The sequence below is a fragment of the Podarcis muralis genome, chromosome Z, assembly GCF_964188315.1.
Source record: "Podarcis muralis chromosome Z, rPodMur119.hap1.1, whole genome shotgun sequence".
Taxonomy (NCBI): Eukaryota; Metazoa; Chordata; class Lepidosauria; order Squamata; family Lacertidae; genus Podarcis; species Podarcis muralis.
This window is the reverse complement of record NC_135673.1, coordinates 9093839-9116373: the sequence shown is the minus strand read 5'-3', so window position 1 is coordinate 9116373 and position 22535 is coordinate 9093839. Positions and strand designations below refer to the sequence as shown.

Sequence of the window (22535 nt, the reverse complement as noted above, 5' to 3'; positions counted from 1 at the left end):
TCCGAAAACTTTTGGTGCTCATTATATTTTAACCCTTCCCAAACTCTCCCCTTCTTTCCAGGGTGCACTGGCACAGCTGAGCTTCTGGATGGGAGATGCTGGAGTTGCAGATCGATCCTGTCAAGCCTCTTACAGCACCTGCGGAAGCCTCCTGGAGAAAGGAGCTCACCATGACAGATCCCACTTCTGGGAGAAGTTTCCCCAAGCTTGGACTCAGGTGGAACTTTGTAAAGGGTTGGGAAAGAAAGGTTGACGTGGGAAGGTAGAAAGAGCAAAGCAAATGATGATTTGATTACTGCTTAAGAACTCCCACTAAGTGTAGTTGCAAGTTAGCACCAAGTTGAAATGTTTTATCTAACCAGAAGTTGCATCAGAGGCCTGACGTCACTTCTAAGGCCATGTGGGGCCTTGGGGGGTCACACCCGAGGTCTCGCAAGACCTCCGATGTGACTTCTAGTTTTCTGCTGGAAGTCACGTCAGAGGCTTCGCGGGGTCTCAGACATCAAGCCTCCAACACGACTTCTGGTAGAAACTGTGATTCGTATTGGAGCCCTGCAGTGTGAGCGCTGAGCCTCCCCACACATACAAAATTTGGGGGCCCAGGCACCCAGGACAGCCTAGAGTTGGTGCCAATGTTATACTCTGTCATGCCCCATTAGATCCAAAGGCCATTCTGGGTGGATGGAGTCAATCTGTGGCCCTAGCATATTAAATCACCCAGGCCACCATATGATACAGCTGCACACAAGCCCAAAAGCTTCTGATTTTGAGTTCTGGTAGTTTTAAAGAAACATTATTTATTTATTTATTTAGAGCATTTGTACCCACTTTCAGCTGAAAAGGTCGCTGGGGTGGCTAACATACAATCAAAATTTGACAGCCCCTACCTGCAGCCTAACGGGACGCGGGCAGCGCTGTGGGTTAAACCACAGAGCCTAGGACTTGCCGATCAGAAGGTCGGTGGTTCGAATCCCCGCGACGGGGTGAGCTCCTGTTGCTCAGTCCCTGCTCCTGCCAACCTAGCAGTTCGAAAGCATGTCAAAGTTCAAGTAGATAAATAGGTACCACTCTGGCGGGAAGGTAAACGGCGTTTCCGTGCGCTACTCTGGTTCACCAGAAGTGGCTTAGTCATGCTGGCCACATGACCTGGAAGCTGTATGCCGGCTCCCTCAGTCAATAAAGCAAGATGAGCACCACAACCCCAGAGTCAGCCACGACTGGACCTAATGGTCAGGGGTCCCCTTACCTTTACCTTACCTGCAGCCTTACCAGTTCTGAGGCAGGAGGTTCCTGATGGTGATGGGCCTCCAGCAAAACTAGTGAAACGAGCTCAGCTTCCATATCTCTCCCTCTGAGGCAGTCTGGTGGAACGGCTGCCCCCAAATGATAGCTGGAGGCTGAGGAGGCCTGATGGAGCTGGCCTGTTACAGTGGAACCAATGGCCCTTATGCTTGAGCCTCAGGTGAGGAAGAAAAAGAAATGGTGCCAACCAATGTTCACTGCTATAGGAGGAGAGTGAAATTGATTGTGGCAGCAGCAAAAAAGTAAGGTGAGAATGTCGTCCTGCCCCCCCCCAAAAAAACCCTAGCATTCACAAAACCTCCAATTTAAAGCCAAAAAACGTCCTTTAACCAAAAAAGGGAGTTGTGCTGGAATGAGTTTAGAAAGGTGCTGTGGCTCAGTGCCAGAGCATCCGCTTGGCATGCAGAAGATCTCAGGTTCAGTTCCTAGCATCTCCAGGGAGGACTGGGAAACCCTGGAGTGTTGCTGCCAGTCAGTGTAGACAGTACTGAGCTAGATAGAGCAATGGTCTGATACAGAAGAAGGCAGCTACTTATGCTCCTGATGCAGGGATATTCCATGAATCACAATGCAACAGAAAGCAATGCTTTGCATGCAGTTGATTGTAACCATGCCAAAACCATATATATTTCTGCTTAGTGATGCTCGAGTCATCAGTGGGTGACTGCGAAACATTTGCCAGCTATGAAAATATTGACTTCTTTCTCATCTGGCTTCTGCTCTGTTTGCATTAGGTGCCAAATGTAACCAATGAGGTTCACCGATCCTACACAAAGGTACAACTTTTTCTAAACTGCACAGTGCCTAGACTCTACTCTTTGGTTTGCCTTATTAAAACAGGAGATTCAGACACTGCAGCATTTCTTATCTGATAATGGATGAGGTCATTCTGGATGCTCTGGATAATAAGAATAAAAATAGCAACTTCAGAGAAGTGAGCACAGTTGTGGATGCTGTGAAGTGTGCTAGTGTATGTGTTGTGAACAGCTGAATTTTGCAAGTGCGTAATTTATGTGGCTAACTCTGTGGATTAAGTAAATTTGATAATTTCCATATATTTGCTTCTTTGTCCATTTCCTTCCCTTCCCCACCTTCTGCTAAAATATTAAAATCCTTAGACCCTTCAGCCCCTGAGATTATACTTCTGCGTTCACCCATGAGGACTACAAACTTTAACAGCATGGAATCAAGATTTGAAGGCTGTTCAACTGTGTGAAGTAATTGCAGAGCACTTGCTGTTTGGGCTACAGCTGTCCACCCCACAAATCCCATTTAACTTTTCTCCTTCCTTTCCTTTTTGTTGATTTAAAAATAAATAAATACTGAAGCCATTTCTTTTTTTAAAAAAAAAGTAAGGGGAAATGTGTCCTTGTTCATTCTCCCTAACCTCTTCAGTGTCTTTCAATACCATCAACCATGGAATCCTTCTGGAATGACTGTTTTGGCACAGAAACTGCTTTGATCACACTGTATGATCAGGAGGCCTCTGGAAACATTCCAGAAAGACAGACTTTTTCTATCTCTCCCCTACTTGTTAGCTTCCCAAAATAAAGTGGATTCAGTCTTTCCCAAAGTGGTTTATATTGACCACCCTGGAATTGATGCGAATGTGCAGTGAACAAAGATCCAGTGGCAAAAAGTGTGAGGGAAACGGCCTGGGTGCGGAGAGAGGTATAGTACAAAAAGGTTTAATTAGTGATCCTCAGTAATGAAGGACCTGGGTCATGTACAGAGTGGTATGGCATCATTATTTTAATTTGCTTCACTCCCTAATCTTTTACATTTTATGATTCTGAGTAACTGATAATGCCAAGTCACATCAGTGGTCCATCTAGCACTATATTGTCTATACCAGTGGTTCCCAATTGGTGGTCCACAGACCCCAACTTACCCAGAGGGTCCATGGCTTGGCTTTTGAAAAACAGAGGGTCCACACTTCTTATCTATTTGGTAACCACTGACCTATGATCAACAGTGGTTGTCCAAGGTTTCAGGCAGGGGACACCCCCAGCCCTTGTAAGAAAAACACTGGGGCCTAATTTGATTAGTAGAATGTCTGGCATCTGGTGGGCGGGGCTTGTGTGCTCTGCTCTGGAATCGGCCCCTCCCTTCGAGTGTTCAGTTAGAGAGACCAACTGTCACTCTTGCTTCATTCTTGCTCATGTTGCTGTTTTAGTTTCTCTCACAGAGTATGTTATTGTGTTACAGTTTTCTTTATTATTAAAGCTTTGTTTGACATATACATGAGCCACTTACTTTGCTGAATGAAAAGAACCTCTGCTGAAGAATGCAGGAATATCCTAAACTGTGTGAGTGAGGGGGTATTGCCAGCCTGGCTGAAGAATTGATTAGACTTTTTTTTAATCACCCCACCCCTCCACAACAGCCCTACCTAGAGATGCTGGGGACTGAACCTGGGATCTTCTTCATGCAAAGCAGTTGCTCTGCCATTGAGTTTTGGCTCTTCTGTGTTCGAATCCCTTCTGCAAAATACAGAGAGCTTGGGGGCACCCTGAAATTATCCTAGTCTAATTTTGGACTCCCCTCTTCTTTTCCTTAAGCTGTTGTTTGTTTCCATTGCCTACTAATGTTGGCTGCTGCCACCACTTCTGCCTCTAAGAGTTGATTTATGTTTCAGTTACATTTCTGCCATAGTAAGAGTGCTTGTGAGCTTCATGGGCCTGGAGAGAAATGTAATGAGACTCTGGAACTGGGACAAGTCACTCCCCACACCCTCCCTCCCTCCCTCCTTCCCAAGCTTCTAATCAGAAACAGAAAACTCCTGGGATGTTTTAGAGGTTCAGTTGGACTTGTAAAAATAGGGGGGAAGGAACCCACTGCATTGGTGTTATGGGTTAAGAAATAATGAGAAGCAGCTGAGGTACTCCCCTCCACATTAACTTTTGCCTGCAGCTTCTCCTCCTTTTGCACCTAGAGAGGTAGATAGAGAACGGCTCCATGGTTGCTGTTTTTTGTGGTTACATTGCACAGTTGTACCTTCGAAGCCAAACGGAATCAGTTCCAGAAGTCTGTTCGACTTCTAAAACATTCAGAAACCAAAGCACAGCTTCTGATTGGCTGCAGGAAGCTCAAAAATGGCTCAGAAAAATCATATTTTTTGTGGGTGGTTGTTTTTTTTTGGGGGGGGGAGAACTTGGAAGAAAAGCCCAACAACTTTGGGGGAAAAGAAAAAAGCTCAACAACTTTTCACTTTTTTAAATACGTCAGCCTCGATGTAGATATGGTCCTGATTCAGTTCAGGGGCTGGCCCTAGTGGTCAGAGACAGCAATGCTTCTGAAAAGCAGTTGCTGGAAACCACATGAGGGGAGGAAGGTCTTGTATCCAGGTTCTGCTTGCAGGCTTCCCACAGGCATCTGGTTGGCTACTTTAAGAACAGGATGCTGGGCAAGATCGACCACTTGCCTGTTCCAGCAGGGCTCTTCTTATGTTCTTCTGAGAGAGGGCTGACTAAGGGCAGTCAGAAGTTGCTAGGGCAGAGCCAGCATGGTGTAGTGGTTAAGAGCGGTGGACTCGTAATCTGGTGAACCGGGTTTGCTTCCCCGCTCCTCCACATGCAGCTGCTGGGTGACCTTGGGCTAGTCACACTTCTCTGAAGTCTCTCAGCCCCACTCACCTCACAGAGTGTTTGCTGTGGGGGAGGAAGGGAAAGGAGAATGTTAGCTGCTTTGAGACTCCTTCGGGTAGTGATAAAGCAGGATATCAAATCTAAACTCCTCTTCTTCTTCTTAATGAACCGGTCTCCATTGCCAGACACTGACAACTTTTCTCTAGATTATTGCAGAGCAAAGGGCACCTTAGGACCCGGGGAGTTTTTGGCTGGTGGTGATTGATAGAGGGGGAGGTATCTCTTTTCTCCCTGCATCATCTCTGGTCACTGATATGAAGAACAGATGCCATTTGAGCTATAAATCATGTAATGTTTCAAGCTGTTTGAATACTCACCAAGGGGTGGTTGAGATACACAAGATGTACATTTTTTTCTTTTACGGGTTCCCTTCTGAACATCCCCAGTGAAGAATGGTCAGTGTGAACTCAAAATAAACCAGTCCGCTTATTTCCAGTCTCTGGGTTGTATCCAGCCGTCCTACTCAGAGTAGACTCATTGAAATTGATGGGTGTTACTAACTTTGATACAACCTTGTACTTCTTAACCCTGTGTTCACTCATAAGTCCATTCTGTTCTATTTCTGTATTAATCTGTGCATTTAAATTTGCATTCAAATACAGCACATGTTTCAGTATGTAAACTTCTTTTCTTTTGAGGGGGGGAAATGGTTAAACCTGTTTCCTCTTAAAATATGCATACATTTTCAAAACACTGTTAAATTATTATTTTTTTGACCCATGAACCTGAACATTTTGCTGCTACCTGAACCTGCAGTCCTAACTCCACCTACCTGGGAGTAAGCCCCATTGAATTCAATAGGACTTACTTCTGAGCAGCCATGGCTATGATAGCATTTGAGTTCTGAGCTGTGCATTATTACAAGAGGTGTAGATTTGATTTGTTTTTGTTGGAATCTCAAAGGAAAAAAAATCCTCAAGTGTTCCTGGTGGAGAGATTAGATTCAGTTCATATTTAAAGGCTAAACTACCCAGTTCCCACTTTCTGAAACAGTATGTTAACTAAAAGGCAACCATCCTTCAAAATTTACACTTCTCCAAATTCTGCAATGCCAAGTAAGGTGGGACAAAAAATATGGGACAAAAAATGCATAGACTAAAGGAAAGCATGCATAAAAAAAATACAATTGTTAATGAAACTGACAATGCTGTATATTAGGGGAAATTGCTTTATAAAGATGTTCATCTTAGGCAAAACTGCAAACAGAAGTTAGAAGAAAAGAAGGCTGATCGCCGAAGAATTGATGCTTTTGAATTATGGTGCTGGAGGAGACTCTTGAGAGTCCCATGGACTGCAAGAAGATCACACCTCTCCATTCTGAAGGAAATCAGCCCTGAGTGCTCACTGGAAGGACAGATCCTGAAGCTGAGGCTCCAACACTTTGGCCACCTCGTGAGAAGAGAAGACTCCCTGGAAAAGACCCTGATGTTGGGAAAGACATCATCAGCACAAGGAGAAGGGGAAGACAGAGGACAAGATGGTTGGATAGTGTTCTCGAAGCTACCAGCATGAGTTTGACTAAACTGCGGGAGGCAGTGGAAGACAGGAGTGCCTGGCGTGCTCTGGTCCATGGGGTCATGAAGAGTCGGACACGACTAAATGACTAAACAACAACAGCAATGACTGTTTTCTCCCTCCACTGAGCACTAGTTGCTAGGAATCACAAGTGGGAAGAACACTGTTGTGCTCAGCTCCTGCTTGGAGGCTTCTCAATCAAGCATCTGGTTGGTCACTTCAACAATAGGATGCTGGAGTAGGCAGATCTTCTGCCTGATCCAGCAGGGCTCTTCTTATGCTCTACCTCTACTGTTAAGCCTCTGAATACCAGTTACCAGAAGTCGCAAGTGGGAAATTTGCTGCTGCCCTCAGGTCCTGTTGGCAGGCTTTCCATTGGAACATCCATCTGGCTGTTGCGAGAACCGGAGACTGGACTAGATGGACCCTAGCCTGACCAACAGGACTCAGGCTCTAATGAGCAAACTTACATAGAGTTAGGAGTCAGGAAAATACAGTGGTATCTCAGGTTACATATGCTTCAGGTTACATACGCTTCAGGTTACAGACTCCGCTAACCCAAAAACAGTACCTTGGGTTAAGAACTTTGCTTCAGGATGAGAACAGAAATCGTGCTCTGATGGCGCAGCGGGAGGCCCCATTAGCTAAAGTGCTTTGGGTTAAGAACAGTTTCAGGTTAAGAACTGGCCTCCGGAACGAATTAAGTACTTAACCCGAGGTACCACTGTATTGAGAAATATGTTTGCCAATGATGCTATCTCACTATTAGGCTGTGAAGTCTGTTCTTACACTTGTCTTCATCAACAGCAACAGCAACAAAAATGTTTCACAAGTTGCCTATCAAGACATTGAGAACTGGCACAGATTTTACCCCTAGGTTCTTGTTTAATTTGGTTAGTGTATGGAATGTGTGAGTTGCTTCCCACAGCAGAGAGTCTCAAAATAAAGTACCAGGTTAAAATACTATGCCGCAGCAGAAAATACACAAGCATATCAAAAGTATAACTGGGTCCAGTGAAGTTTCTGGTTGGGGGGAAGTTCCAAGGAGCAAATTCAGATGCCTCAAGGGCCACATTTGACCCCTGGTCTGGAGATTCCCCATATTTTTTTCTATTTTAAAAATTGTATTTTATTATGCTATTTGAAGTTTATGTTTAAATAGATTCTGAGCTATAGCTGCTTCTGCTTTCCATCTCCACAGCATTATATTTGGACCTTCCCCCAGCATCGCCTTGCAGCTCTTAAACTACACATTCATTCTTGCTTTCCTCCTTTTTATTTTTATTTTATTGGTGGTATTTTAAAATTATACTGTGGGGTTTTTTTATGTTAGCGGTGGCAGTAAAAATAGCTCTTTCCAAATCAAAGGTTTTGTATTGGCCTGCAAGAATGAATAGCAAAATGAGTTGGGTTCCTAATGTGTTTGCACACCAAATTTTCTCTTTTTGCTCTTCCTCTGTCTCCTAGCTTTGCTTCTAAAGAAAAGGCTCCCAGTTCTATTCTTGCACACCAATTGCAAAAATAGGTTTTATTCATGTTTGCCTTTCTGGTGTAGCTGCTTTTTTTTTTAATCGTCCACATGGCCTGGCACCTTCTTCGTTTTAGAAAATTGCTTATACAGCTTATTTTGTTTTAGGCTCTCTGAAAGTGTCTATATTTCCTCCTCACACCTTAGGACCAGTGAGACATGATGGGATAGACCATTCACATGGTCCTGTAGTCTTTGCTTTATGTGGGCATAGGTCTCACATAGAGCCAGTGTGGTGTAGTGGTTAAGAGCAGTAGTCTCGTAATCTGGGGAACTGGGTTCGCATCTCTGCTCCTCCACATGCAGCTGCTGGGTGACCTTGGGCCAGTCACACTTCTCTGAAGTCTCTCAGCCCCACTCACCTCACAGAGTGTTTGTTGTGAGGGAGGAAGGGAAAGGAGAATGTTAGCCGCTTTGAGACTCCTTCGGGTAGTGATAAAGCGGGATATCAAATCCAAACTCTTCTTCTTCTCCTTCATCTGTAGCATGGATGGGAAACATGAGGCTGGGGTAATTGAATATGGACCTCCAGGCCTTTTCTGACTGGCCCTCAGGACTCTCCACAGGCCACACCTTCCATGAGTATTTCTGCCATGCTAAAACGTGTCTTTTAATCATAAGAATGGCTCCTGGACGGAGGATAGGGGAGTGCTGAGAGTTAGGAGAAAATCATGAGGCCTGAGGAGACATTGTAGAGGCGCTGGTTGGAGCAGGACGGGGGATGGGAGAAGTTGCAGGAGTTGTCCATTGACAACCCTGTACCATAACTGATTGAGCATTAAAGATTTTGATGGAAACTGCACTTCAAGCTTTTCCTTCGGTGGGAGCCAAGACACAAATCTACAATTCTCACAGTGCTTAATGATCAATCCCTCTTCCTAGGGAATTCTAGGAATTTTAGCTCTGTGAGGGTAGCAGCATTCCCTTAACAACTCTTAGCACCCTTTTAAAAAACTACAGTTCCCATGATTCTTTTGGCAGAGGAAGCCTCACTGTTTAAAGTGGTATCATCATACTTTATACATATAGTAGGGATATGACCTATGTATACCAAACTAGTCCACTGTGCAAAGGTAGGGCTGCCATACGTCAGGACATTACCATGATTTTTGTAGGCGGAATTGACAGCTTTGTTCCAGATCTTAGGCAAGTCAATTGACAAAGTCAGTCAAAAAATTTAAGGGCCTCCTGTTTTTTACTTTTTGAAATATGGCAACCCTAGCAAAGGTAACTTGTACATTAATTGAAATGCCCTCTTTTCATCTGGCCCCAGCCATTGTAGCCCTCTAGCTAAAAAATGGTTCCCCTACCCCTGTGTTATTTACCGTATTTTTTGCACCATAACACTCACTTTTTCCCTCCTAGAAGGTAAGGGGAAATGTCTGTGCGTGTTATGGAGCGAATGCCTACGGGTGGCGGGGGCGGGGGATCTGCTGCAGTCGTGAGCAGAGGATCAATGGTTCCCCTTCCTTCCCTCCTCCGTGGCTCGCTTTGAAACAGCAAAGCGGGAGAGGAGCCACTTACACAGGTGTAAGCGGTTCCTGTCTGGTTGGCTGCTTTAAACCGTGCTCTCTGTCCCTCTCTCCTCCCCACTCAGCTCGCTAAATAGCAGCAAAGCTTTTCAGCTCTCTAAGCCGGGGAGAAGGGAGAGAAGCAGAGCCTGCTTGTTTTAAAGGAGCAAAGCGGGAGAGGAGAGGAGCCTTCTCCCCTTATACCCCTCTTCTGCATTATTAGCAGCATCCTTCTCCAGACACCCCATGCGTGCTCCTTGTCCCTTGAGTGCTTTTCCTTCCCTCCGCACTTAAAACGGATCCACATGGATCCTCAGGATTTTTGCATTGGGCTACCCCAAACTCACTGTCAGATCACATGTCTGTGGCCACAGCATGAACCACAAAGATCATACATCTACTGTTTCGTTTGGAATTTTTTCCCCCCTTCTTTTCCTCCTCTAAAAACTATGTGCGTGTTATGGTCAGGTGCGTGTTATAGAGCGGAAAATACGGTAACTGTATAGTTCTTTTAGTAGCCTTTTCAGAGTGGCTTTGGGTTTCCTGGTGGAGCATGATGCTTGATATGACTCAGGTGTTCTGAACCACCAGCAACAGACCCTCCAAGTGTCCCTATTTTCCAGGGACATCCCTGATTTAGAGAAGCCATCCCAGTTTCTGATTTGATCCTGGAATGTCCTACTTTTCCTTAGGATGTCCCTATTTTCATTGGAGAAATGTTGGAGGTTATGGAGTTATCCAATCCCTGAGCTGTCTGTATAGGGAAGTCCCCCCCCCCCCAATGTTTAATGTTTTATTATGTTTTTATATATGCTGGAAGCTGGCCAGAGTGGCTGGGGCAACCCAGTAAGATGTGTGGGGTATAAATAGTAAAATTATCATTATGGAACGGGATGTACCTTTTTTCTATTATTTTTATTATTCTTTTCAGTTTTACAATTACACCATTTCCCACTCTTATACAGGAGTTCTTTTTACATCTTGTTTTGCTGCATATACATTAATTCCTTTACCTTATTTTCCACACTCTCTTATCTTTTATGTTGTCAGTTGTTGGTTGCAAAGTATCCCCTACCTGGAATTTATATTTGTGGTCATATTTTTTTTAAAGTGTTTCCCTAGATACTCCCACTCACTCCTTGTCTATTTGTCATCTTGATTTCTTATTTTAAATGTCATACTGGCAAGCTCTGCATATTCAATTAATTAATTTAGCCATTGTTCTTTCCCTGGGGTCTCTCTTTGTTTCCAGTACCTAGCATATACTATCATTGGAGCTGTTGTTGCATTCATTTCTCCCATTTTTATTGGATTAATGTTGGAGAGCATGCAGCAATTCATAGAAAGTTTTTTTCAGTGCAAGGTGTGTGTATGGAGGGGGGGTGAGAGAAATAGCTTTAAAATAAATGAATAAATGCATTTTCCCTCTGTGGCATACAGACGCAGAAAGTAGGACACAGATGGCAGAGGGGCCTGTGGAAGCTTTGCAGGCCTTCCTTGCTGTGGTTTGGCTGTCCTGTTTGCTCCTGATGGGTGGTTTTTGAAAAGAGTGGGGAGGAATGAGTCAGTGGCTGCTAATTATGGCACTTGGGACCCATCTCTCGGATGTGACATAGTTCTCCTCTACCGCTGCCACCAACATGCTGGCCGGTTACAAGCAGCTTTTTCTTCCCTCTCTCCTAATGTTGGAAGGTTCAGGACAGGCAGAAGACAGGGCTTCTTCACCCAGTGCATAGGGAAACTATGGAACTCTCTGCCACAAGATGTGGTGATGGCTGCCAACACAGATGCTTTAAAAGCATATTCTTCTTTTTCTTCTTCTACTGCTGTGTTTTTATATCCCACCTTCCTTCCAAGTTGGGATTCCAGGTGGCTTACAACCTTTTAAAGACATCATTATAAATACAAAGTAGTTAAAATACACCAATTTAAAACGAGCATTGAAAGTTTACTCTGACAGCAGCCCAGTGGTCAGCATTGTCTGTGCCTAGTTTTCAAAGGCCAAGAAAGACCTTGGTGTGCTAGAGGAAGGATAACAAAGAGGAAGCCAGTCTAACCCCACTTGGGAGGGAATCCCACAATCTGGTCAGCCACAGAAAATGCTCTTGTGTGACCACCAGCTAACATTGAAGGGACTGAGGGAAGGTGCTCATCCAAGGTTCTTAACACCTAGGCAGGTTCATAAAGGGAGACATGATCTTGCAGGTAGACTGGTCCAAGCCATACGGTGGTACCTCGGGTTACATAGGCTTCAGGTTACATATGCTTCAGGTTACAGACTCCGCTAACCCAGAAATATTACCTCGGGTTAAGAACTTTGCTTCAGGATGAGAACAGAAATTGTGCGGCGCAGCGGCAGCGGGAGACCCCATTAAGCTAAAGTGGTACCTCAGGTTAAGAACAGTTTCAGGTTAAGAACGGACCTCCAGAACAAATTAAGTTCTTAACCCGAGGTACCACTGTATAAGGCTTGATGGGTCGTAACCAGCACTTTGAATTGTGCCCAGAAATCAGAAGCCAGCAGAGGTTAGACAAATTCAGGTGTGTGGTGGTGGTTGCGGCGATCAGTGGTCACCAGTTATGATGCACTTGGTGAAATTTCCTCTCCTGCAAGTCTGTTACTTTGTTTTCTGTTATACTTCAGGTAACCTCGCTTGCCCCTTTTGGGGCCTGGAGTATTTTGGGGGTGGTTTTGCCTGCCAGCTCTTTATATAGAACCTTCCAGAAAACGGGCCAGCCTCAACTTTCCTTGTGGCTATTTATATGCCTCTGGGTGTTGCCTTGGCCAGTGGATCTTTGTCTGTGGTTCTGTGGAGAAGGCTCCTCTCTAATTACCTCACTAGGAGCTCTTGTGGAGAACAACACACTTGCCTCAGAATGGAAGCATCTGTGCTGAGAGCTATGAGATAAAGGGCACTCTCTGAGGTGGGTCACCGCAACAAAGCTTGAGGAAATTCATTCCATGGGTAGTGTGTACTTGTTCAACACGTGTGTGCATGTTCACACACACCTCCCTTTGTTGGTAGCACAGATGTCACAGTAGTGACAGGTTTGGTGTCAAAACCTGGGGGTAGAATCCAGTGTAAGACCTGCTTGGCCCGTTAAATTGATGGAGATGATGTGAGTCAGTGTGGTGCAGTGGTTAAGAGTGTTGGACCAGAACCTGGGAGATCAAGATCTGAGTCCCCACACAGCCATCAAGCTCACTGGGTGGCCTTCAGCCAATCACACACTCTTAGTCTAAACTACCTCACAGGATTGTTGTGAGGATAACATGGTGAGGAGACCTGTGTACAGCTCTTAGAGCTCCTTAACGAAGGTGGGAAATAAATGTTAACAACAACAATAACAACAACAATATAAAGGTTAACTTCATCCATTTCAATGAGTAGAATTTAAGCCACAACTTCACCATACATTTAAAGCACTCTTATACCATGGCTCACCCTGAAGAATCCTGGGAAGTGGGGAAGGTCATGGCTCAGTGGCAGAGTATCTGCCTTGCATGCAAAAGGTCCCAGGTTCAATCCCCAGCATCTCCAGGAAGGACTTAGAAAGGCTCCTTGTCTGAAATCCTGGAGAGCTGCTGCCAGTCAGTGTAGACAGTACTGAACTGCATGGTCCAGCGGTCTGACTCAGCACAAACTATTTTTCTATATTCTCCTTATCCTATAATTTGTAAAAGGGAATTGTTAGGAAACTCCTATTCCCCAACCTTTTGCTCTAATGCAGCAGCCTCCTCTGATTCTGCCATGTATACACCTTTCTTCCCCATTGTCACTGTATTTCTGTCTTCACCCCAAAGAAAAGCGATGCCCAACCTGGTGATACAGAATAAATGATGTAAGGAGGGAGCTGCAGCCCAAGATAGGAAAAGAGCTAGTAAGGGAACACCTAGCTACTTAAAATGAATTCAGATCTCCAGGATATGATGAGCTACAGCAAAGGGTATTAAAGGAGCTTGTGGATGTAATTTCAGAGCCTATGTCTATGATCTTTGAGAATTCTTGGAGAACAGGTGAGGTCCCTACAGACTGGAGACAGGCAAACGTCTGACCAGTGAGCTTGACATTGATACCAGGGAAGGTCCTAGAACAGATAATTCCACAGGCGGTCTGTGAGCATTTAGAAAAAGATGCTGTGATTACTAAGACCCAACATGGGCTTCCTAAAAAGATCATGCCAGACCAATCTCATTTCTTTTCTTGATGGAATTACAAACTTGGTGGAATACTGTGTCCAATTCTGGGCCCCACAATTTAAGAAGGATGTTGACAAGCTGGAAAGTGTGCAGAGGAAGGCAACCAAGATGATCAAGGGTTTGAAACAGCCTTATGAGGAGCGCTTGAAGGAGCTGAGTATGTTTAGCCTGGGAAAGAGGAGACTGAGAGGAGATATGATGTTGTTGTTGTTTAGTCCGACTTTTCGTGACCCCATGGACCAGAGCACGCTGGGCACTCCTGTCTTCCACTGCCTCCCGCAGTTTGGTCAGACTCATGTTTGTAGCTTCGAGAACACTGTCCAACCATCTCGTCCTCTGTCGTCCCCTTCTTCTTGTGCCCTCAACCTTTCCCAACATCAGGGTCTTTTCCAGGGAGTCTTCTCTTCTCATGAGGTGGCCAAAGTATTGATGGCTATATATGATAGCCATCTTCAAATATTGTAAGGGAGGAGGGAGCATGCTTGTTTTCTCCTGCTCTGGATGGTAGGACTCAAACCAATGGCTTCAAGTTACAATAAAGGAGATTCCAACTAAACATTGTTGGGGGGGGGATTCTGTCAGTAAAAACTGTTCAGGAGTGGAACAGACTTCCACGAGAGGTGGTGGACTCTCTTTCCTTACAGGTTTTTAAGTAGAGGTTGGATGGCCATCAGTCATGGATTCTTTAGCTGAGATTCCTGCATTGCAGGGGGTTGTACTAGACGTTCCTTGGGTACCTTCCAGTTCTATGATTCTATGAGTCTATTTAAGCAACTTGTTTGGCCAAAGTTTTGGTGAGTGCCATGAATTCAGTTAAAGCGGCATGCATACTCATCCTGAGATCTTGGCTTCTGGAAACTCCTAACATAGTCACTAAATTGCCAGGAAGAACAAAGTGATGCCAGAGAGTCCTGGTGAGAGGAGGAGGAGGAGGAGGAGGAGAGGGGAAGGAAATATCCCTGCCATCCTCCCTTTTCCCTTGGAATGTTGATACAAATCAGCAGTTGTGGCATCTTGGGACCTAGGCCATCCTTGTGGCTTCTTCTCCCGATGGTATGGCAAAATCCCACAAGGGGAATGGACTCTTAGCTGTGGCCAAGTGGGCAGGGCCATCCATCACCCCCAAACTCTGAATGCCCATGCTGAGCTAGTCCATTGCATTGAGCACCCTGCCCTCGATCAGAGCACCATGGACTTCTTCTGCATGGGCTTTCTGTGGATGGGCTTGTGGGGTGTTGGATCAGCCTCCAGCACTTTCAAGGTAGGTGGGAATCTTAGTATATCCCCTGAATTATTGTTGCTGTTGCTGTTTTAGTACTACTATTTTGTAGTTCTTCATATTGCCCATAACTTTTTGTTAGTTAGTAGAGCCATTGTGATGTTGCCAACTAAGTTCCACTCACAGTAGACCCATTGAAATCACCACTCATTTCAGTGGATCTGCTCTAAATAGTACTAGCATTGGATTCAACCCACTGAAATGAATGGGTGTGACTAATATTCCAGTGAGTCTACTCCGAGTAACAGTTAGAATGAGCCCTTTATCGTTAAACAGTGATCATCATATGCTCATTGTTACAAGAATATAATGACAAATTTTGTTACTGAGAGAATAATTAACTCCTCTTGAACTTTTTTTAAAAAAATGTGTGTGGGGGGGTGTCTATTTGCACTCTTTTAGGTGTACACATATTCATATTACTTAGAGAAAATCATCCTGTCATCCGTCTCCCTGTTGCAAACTTGATACGGTTAAGTCAGCTTGAGCAATCACCCATTCCAAATGCTTTGTGAGACAGTTTCTAAAATTAGAAAAAGGCTTTTTTGGGATTTGGCTTGGTATGATATCTTTTCTCAGTAGCAGTTGAAAAGATTTGCAGCCCCATTCTGTGCGTGTTTTACTCTGAAGTAAAACCCACTTAAAAACAATTGACTCCAAGGTAAGCATGCACAGGATTGCAGCCTTTGACTGTAATTATTTACCCTAGAAATGCAAAATGTGGATCAGTTGCTGCAGGAGATTTGTTATAGCTACAGGTGGGCCAGAAATTTGATTCAGGCCACATATAAAGGTGAAGCAACCTAATCTGTGCTTTTTAAAACAATACATGAAACTAAACTCAGCTATCCCCTTCAGATTTGCACTTCTCCACATTTAGCAGTGCACTTTTCCAGCCAAGTGATATGTACAAAATGCATATATTAGGGTAAAGGTGTGCATCAGAATGTAGGTAGCCCTGAAAATATCATACTGTAATGTTGTTTACCGGTATATTAGGGGAAATTGCTTTACAAGAATGTGTGTATTAGTCAAAACTGCGAACCAAAAAATGTGTGTATTCGGAGAAACTTGCTCAAAAATGCTGGTGATTGTCATTTTCAAAAAAATAAATATCAGAACAATCCATTTAGATCAACACTGCAGTTCTTTACAATAGCAGAATAAATGAAAGAAAAAAGTTTTGGTTGCCTCTAGTGTGGCTGATTCATCAGAGGAGAGAGTAAGGGAGGGCAGAACCTGGTATCAAGAGAGAAGACTGAGTCACTTTTGTTAACAAATTGAATAAAAGTACACGAAATCATCATAAATTTATCAGTTTTGATCTCTCCCAATGCCTTCCTCCTCTCCTATTTAGACCAATGTGCTTTGGTGCCTGTTGAAAAGTTAGGCAGGTTGTGGATCCAATTTCGCCATACAGTGCATAATTTTATAAACTTCTATCAAGCTGCCTCTTACTTACCTTTTCTCCAAACTAAAAAGTCCCAAATGCTGCAACCTTTCTTTATATGGGAGTCACTCTATTCCCTCAATCATTTTGGTGGCCCTTTTCTGAACCTTTTTCAAATCTGCAATATCTTTTTGGAGATGTGGCAACCAGCACTGTACGCAGTAGTCCAAATGCATATGCACCATAGATTTGTATAACGGAATTATGATATTGGCAGTTTTATTTTCAGTTCCTTTCCTAATAATCCCCAGCATAGAATTTGCCTTTTTCACTGCCACTGCACACTTGATTGACATACTCATCGAGCTACCTACTTTGACCTCAAAATCTCACTCCTGGTCCATCACCTCCAGTTCAGACCCAGACTTGCAACTGCTCTACAGGGTTTAATACAAGAGGGGTTTTTTTACAGCCCTATCTGGGTAGACCAGTGAGTGAGTCTCAGTCTATCTGCATACAAAGTACATGCTCTATTATTGCACTACGGCCAAGTGACAACAAAGGCACCTTTTTACCTTTCTAGTCTGCACAAGCATGAATCACTAGAATGCCGCTTTCTCTCTTATTCATAGGGCTCAGAGCTTGCTGATTCAGATGTGGCTTTGAAGTCTCCCATGGTTGAACAAAGAGATCTTCAGAAGAACCCCAGTACATTCCCCAGTAGAAGCCCTACAGCTTCAGACATGGCTTCCAAAAGACCAAAGGAGGATGGAGAAGAGGAGGGGATTCTCACTTTCAGAGAAGAGCCCCCAAGCACCACTTACACGAAAATGACCAGATCTAGAATGCTTGGCTCAGAGAAGAAAGGAAATACTGATGGCTCCATTGCCAACAGTAACTCATGGCCCTCTTCTGAGCTCCAGGATCTTCATGTGATTAGTGACAATGGTATCCCTTTTCAAAGCCCTTCCAAAGAAAGTCAACTGGGTATCAAGAAAGTGGATATCACAAGAGCCCTGGATAAGAACACTAAAGGAAAGCCGAAGGGGGATAGTGGGTCTTGGGAGCAGTTCCCAACCACCATCATAGACCTTGACAGCCCTCTCACCCTCTTGAAAATCCCTGAGGATGGGAATGAATTGCCTGAAAACAAACCTAGAGCCTTTCTTCCTAACTCCAGTGTGAAGGGTGCAATCTTTGTGGATAGGGGAGTTGTACTTCACCCTTCCAGAGTTTCCGCAGCACCCGCTGGTGCCACAAAATCACTGAAGACTCCCTCTGGCATTGTCAAGGGACATGCCCATAGACAAAGGACTTTGACTCTGTTGAAAGGGGTTTCCACTCAGAACTTTGGTCCTACCCACTCTTTGCAATTGATGGAGCAGCAAAAAATACTCCTTAAACCAGGACCCCGTGGGCTACCTGGGCCGCCAGGTTTGCCGGTAAGTAGTAGCTACAGATTGGCCTCTATGTGGATATTGACACATGCAGTCATGTTCAGTTCTGGGACTCCTGGTGTATCATGAAAACATAACTAGTGTTGCTCTTCTTTCTAAGTCAAGTTGAGCTATCGGCCCTTTGTTTGGTGCTAAGTACAGTGCCTTGGGAGAAGTGTAGGAGGAATACTTGGTCAATGGGTCAGTCTGACCGTGGAGGAGTTTTATCAAAGTCTGAACATGTACATTGTGTTTTCTGTTTCCCTGACTCCTGAGTTGTTTCTCATTGAGTCTGATAAAATGGAAGGTGGGGAGCCCAACAGGAGGTAGAACCAGAATCAGTGACCAGCAGAGCCAACTAATTCTAGTTTTCCCCTCTCCCTGCTGAGTTCTGCAAGAGCAACCCTGAGAGGAAGCAAGTCAGGGACACTCCTTGAACAGGTAAGAAGGCAAGTAGGTGGCCTGGGGAGTGGAGACTGGTCAAGGGTGAGTTGACATCAGTGGGGCAGTGGGCTGTTTTCCCTAACGGATCAGCCTCCACTGCTGGGTTCCCTTCACCACTGAAGAAAGACCAGCCATTTTTGGCATATTACTGGAGATTTCCCCTGCTGTTTATTGGAACTATATTTTTGCCTCTGCTTTGGAAAAGCATCTACCACTGAGTGGTCCCTTCCCACACCTTAGCTTAAGATGACCTGCGATGCACCCTCATTCAAGGCCATTGATGTGAATGGAGCTCCCCTGGTGTGCTTTGTGAATAAGAAGTAATCTAGAAGACATTTAAGACTGTAGATTGCCAACTCTCCTCATTTAATGTTGAATCCCAACATTAAATAACTTGGTGGTGTCTGTGTTGCTTTGCAGGGCTGTCCAGGGAGACGAGGAGCAATGGGACCAAAGGGAGAGAAGGTAAGATGACTGGGAAGTGCTTGAAAATAGGTGAACACTGTCAGTTTATAGATTAAAAAGATGAGTTATTTTAAATTCTCATTTACAACCATTGTGCTCTCTCCATTAAAACTTTTGAGCTCATCAGCTGAGGCTGAAGACAAAGTCATTTTATAGAGAATTGGAAAATGCATAGTTTTCTATGTCATATACCAGGGATTTTTTTCTTAATCCTGTTGAGAGCCACACTGTCTCTTGCCTTACTTTCTGCATCATAGTTGCAGTGCCCTCAAGGCTCTGTGCCCAGTGTGCCCAAACTGGTCATGCTTCCATTAATCCACCTCTGCTGGCAACCTCCCCTGAGGAAGATTGTTCAACCCAATGTCCTAATCTGAAACTTGGGCACAATAAGAACTTTTACCAATGGGCCACTTAATTAATTAAGCTCTTGTCCTCCTCTTCCTCCATAATTGTCTGTCCTTCACCCTAAGGGCCCTGGGCAAGTTTTTAATACAGTATTAAAATCAGTCCAAAACAACTGAGAACCCCAGAAATAAGCTGGATACTAAAAGAAGAAAAATGGAACTCAAGGCAAAAGCTAGGGTAAAGAGCTGCATCTTCAGAAAATTCATGGAGGCTAAGACTATCAATGGCTGCTAGCCATGGTGCTAATTTCTCCCTCTACTTTCAAAGGTAGTATAGTCATACCTTGGATCCTGAATGCCCTGGAACTTGGATTGTTCCGGTTTGTGAATGTTCTTTTGGAACCTGGATGTCTGACGGGGCTTTGGTTTTCAAACGTTTTGGAAGTCGAATTCCATTTGACTTCCAAGGTATGACCGTATGCCTCTGAATACTAGTTGTTGGGAATCACAAGTGGCAGAAGACTGCAGTTGTACTTGAAGGCTTCCCATTGGGGCATCTGGTTGGCCACCGTTAGAACAGGATGTAAGATTCCTTCTTCTAAGCCAGGCATCATTTTTATACCAGGCATGGAGAAGGAAAAGCTCCCTTATTGTTGTTGAACATAACCACAGTTTTAGGGCAAGGGTGCACACCCTGTGACTCAGTAACTCATTTTTGTGTGGGCCATGAAGAGTCAGTGGGACCCTTAGGGGCAGAGCTCACCAGCATGGTAAGTGAGCTAGGTCCAAGCTTCTGCTCTAAGCTGTTTCTTAGCCACATCTGAAGGAGGCACAAGGCCTCCCCATGAAACAGCCCGAGAGAGAGAGAGAGAGAGAGAGAGAGAGAGAGAAAGAAAGAAAGAAAGAAAGAAAGAAAGAAAGAAAGAAAGAAAGAAAAGTTTGTGCGGTAACTGAAATTCCTCATGTTATGAAACTGTGTGGTCAAGGCTTGAAACATCTTAAAGAGATTCCTCTGGCAGGCTTTGTTGATTTGGTACAATCTAATTTTGTATGTGGGTGGCGCAGTGGGTTAAACCACAGAGCCTAGGACTTGCCGATCAGAAGGTTGGCGGTTCGAATCCCCGCGAAGGGGTGAGCTCCCGTTGCTCGATCCCTGCTCCTGCTCACCTAGCAGTTCAAAAGCACGTCAAAGTGCAAGTAGATAAATAGGTACCACTCCGGTGGGAAGGTAAACAGTGTTTCCGTGCGCTGCTCTGGTTCGCCAGAAGCGGCTTAGTCATGCTGGCCACATGACCCGGAAGCTGTATGCCAGCTCCCTCGGCCAATAAAGCGAGATGAGTGCCGCAACCCCAGAGTCGGTCATGACTGGACCTAATGGTCAGGGGTCCCTTCACCTTTACCTATTTGCTCATAGCAGTCCAGAGTGATGCTACATTGGGGACATTGAGAGAAATTGCTGCCTGCTGCTCATAAACTCAAAACCAAAGACCGATGACAAATGTCACTGAACTCTGCCAAGCCCCCATTAACCCCCAATGCTGCTGACCTGATCCAGAGGCATCTCTGTTACCGCAAGGAAGTGACAGCACAAATGGGTTCCCTAAGCCAGCTTTGCAGTGGGATAAGGTCAGGACCCTGGACAGCACCAAGGGTGCTAGATCAGAGTTCAAAAGCAAGGGTTTCAGGACCATAATGTCCTTTGAGGCAGCCATTGGCCCCTGAGCAATAATGTTTGGGGCTGCATACAATACTCATTCTACTCAGAGCAGCCCCATTAAAATATATGGACATAGCTTAGTTGGTTACAACCCTTAGTCTGCAGGTGCTCTTTAGGATCTTCTCAGTCCTCTAGGGAGTCAGAAGTCCCTTCCTCAGACTCCATAGCAAAGATATATCATTGGGGTTTGGAGTGGGGAGCTAGATATGGAATCTGATGCTGGATTCAGGATGGGCCAAGATGAGCTGTTACTGCTCATAGACTCTTATGGCTTTGGGACAGAGCCCTGACAGATGCTGGGTGCTAACATCATGCCTGATTCACCCACACCTGCTTACCTTTGACACCACTGTGAATCTACAAAAGGATACAGGGTAAACTATACACAAACAGTGCTATACTGTGCTACAACATAGTGTTGATGGGTGACTTGTAGCCATGATGGCTATGTTCTAACTCCATTGTCGGAGGCAGTTTGCCTCTGAATACCAGTTGCTGGGGATCCCAGAAAGGGAGAGTGCCACTATTGTGTTCGGGTCCTATTTTGTGGGCATCCTGAGAACAAGATGTTGTACTAGATGGGCCTTTGGCCTGATCCAGCAGGGCTGCTCTTATGTTCACATGTGGCAGATTGAAACAAACAAAAACTCTGCTGTTCTACCAAAACCAAAATAAAGAAGGCACAATTTTATTTCCTTTAGGGATACCCTGGTGGAATTGGACGAACAGGTCCTACTGGTGACCCAGGGCACCCCGGAGTCCCTGGGGTCCCAGCAGTTGTTCTCTGGAGGAATTCAAAGGAGGATTGGCTGTCATTTACTGTAAGTTAAGAATTAGTGACCCTTGGGGGGGGGCTGCCAAGTGTCAGCAATGGGCATAGCCAGAAGCATAAGTGTACACGATTAACTAGTCCTGGGCCCCAGCTGCACTATACATTTAAAGCAGTATCATTCCACTTTAAACAAGTCATGGCTTCCCTCAAAGCACACCAGGAATTGTAGTTAGTTGAGGGAGCAGAGAGCTGTTGTGGTGGTGGTTTAGTGGTTTAGTCGTGTCTGACTCTTCGTGACCCCATGGACCAGAGCACACAAGGCACTCCTGTCTTCCACAGAGAGCTGTTAGAAGACCCCTATTTTCCTCACAGAGCTACATTTCCCAGTGTTCCATAGGAAGAGGCTGTCAGGGATTGGTTTGCAGGGGAGGGGGGAGAGACAGGAATGTACAAAGAGCCTCCTCCTGTGCTGAGTAGCTGTACTTTGTCAGAGTTGGGGGAGGAGAGGCTGTCAGGAGACACGGAAGATGAGAGAGGGAGGAACCCAAAGGCTGCTACCAGAGAGAGAAAGGAGCAGTCTCCATCGCTTAGTTTTGCATGTAAGAAGAAAAGAAGGGGGGCTTCCGGGGTTTCTCTGCTGGAGGGGGAACAGGCGTGGAGCACTTCCGGGTTCTGTTAGTGATTGAGGCAGACATGCTTTTGAAACCTCTGCACTGTACTTAGTTTTGGTACTCAATAAATCCTGTAAAAGACAGCCTGGAGTCCCGGGCTGTTATCTCCGCAAGCAGCCATTAACCATTCTGACAGAGGCACTGATTGTCAGAAAAAGCATACAAACAGGCCCAGAAATCGGCCAAACGGGAATGGCATTCAAATCGTTGGCAGACTATAATTTCTGCCTCGAAATCTCATAACTCCCGGAAATTTTGGTCCTTAATAAAGGGAAGAAACACGAAATATCCCTTAACGGTGATCCCGGCCCCA

General features: G+C 44.9%; 2 protein-coding genes across 6 annotated transcripts in view; one reads left to right on the top strand and one right to left on the bottom strand.

Moving 5' to 3' along the window:
* SLC31A2 (solute carrier family 31 member 2) overlaps window positions 1-22535 on the bottom strand; it is a 989995-nt gene that overhangs the window by 759480 nt on the left and 207980 nt on the right. The gene's annotated exons all lie outside the window — the stretch shown is intronic.
* The window catches only part of LOC114588886 (uncharacterized), a 145730-nt gene that overhangs the window by 37667 nt on the left and 85528 nt on the right, over window positions 1-22535 (top strand). For 4 of the 5 annotated variants that reach the window (XM_028714652.2, XM_028714648.2, XM_028714649.2 and 1 more), the window contains 5 exons: window positions 62-217; window positions 2037-2078; window positions 17006-17815; window positions 18674-18718; window positions 21481-21600. In XM_028714652.2, coding sequence (XP_028570485.2) covers window positions 62-217; window positions 2037-2078; window positions 17006-17815; window positions 18674-18718; window positions 21481-21600 — 1173 coding nt within the window. The remainder of the gene's footprint in view (window positions 1-61; window positions 218-2036; window positions 2079-17005; window positions 17816-18673; window positions 18719-21480; window positions 21601-22535) is intronic. The other variant, XM_028714651.2, reaches the window with a different exon arrangement.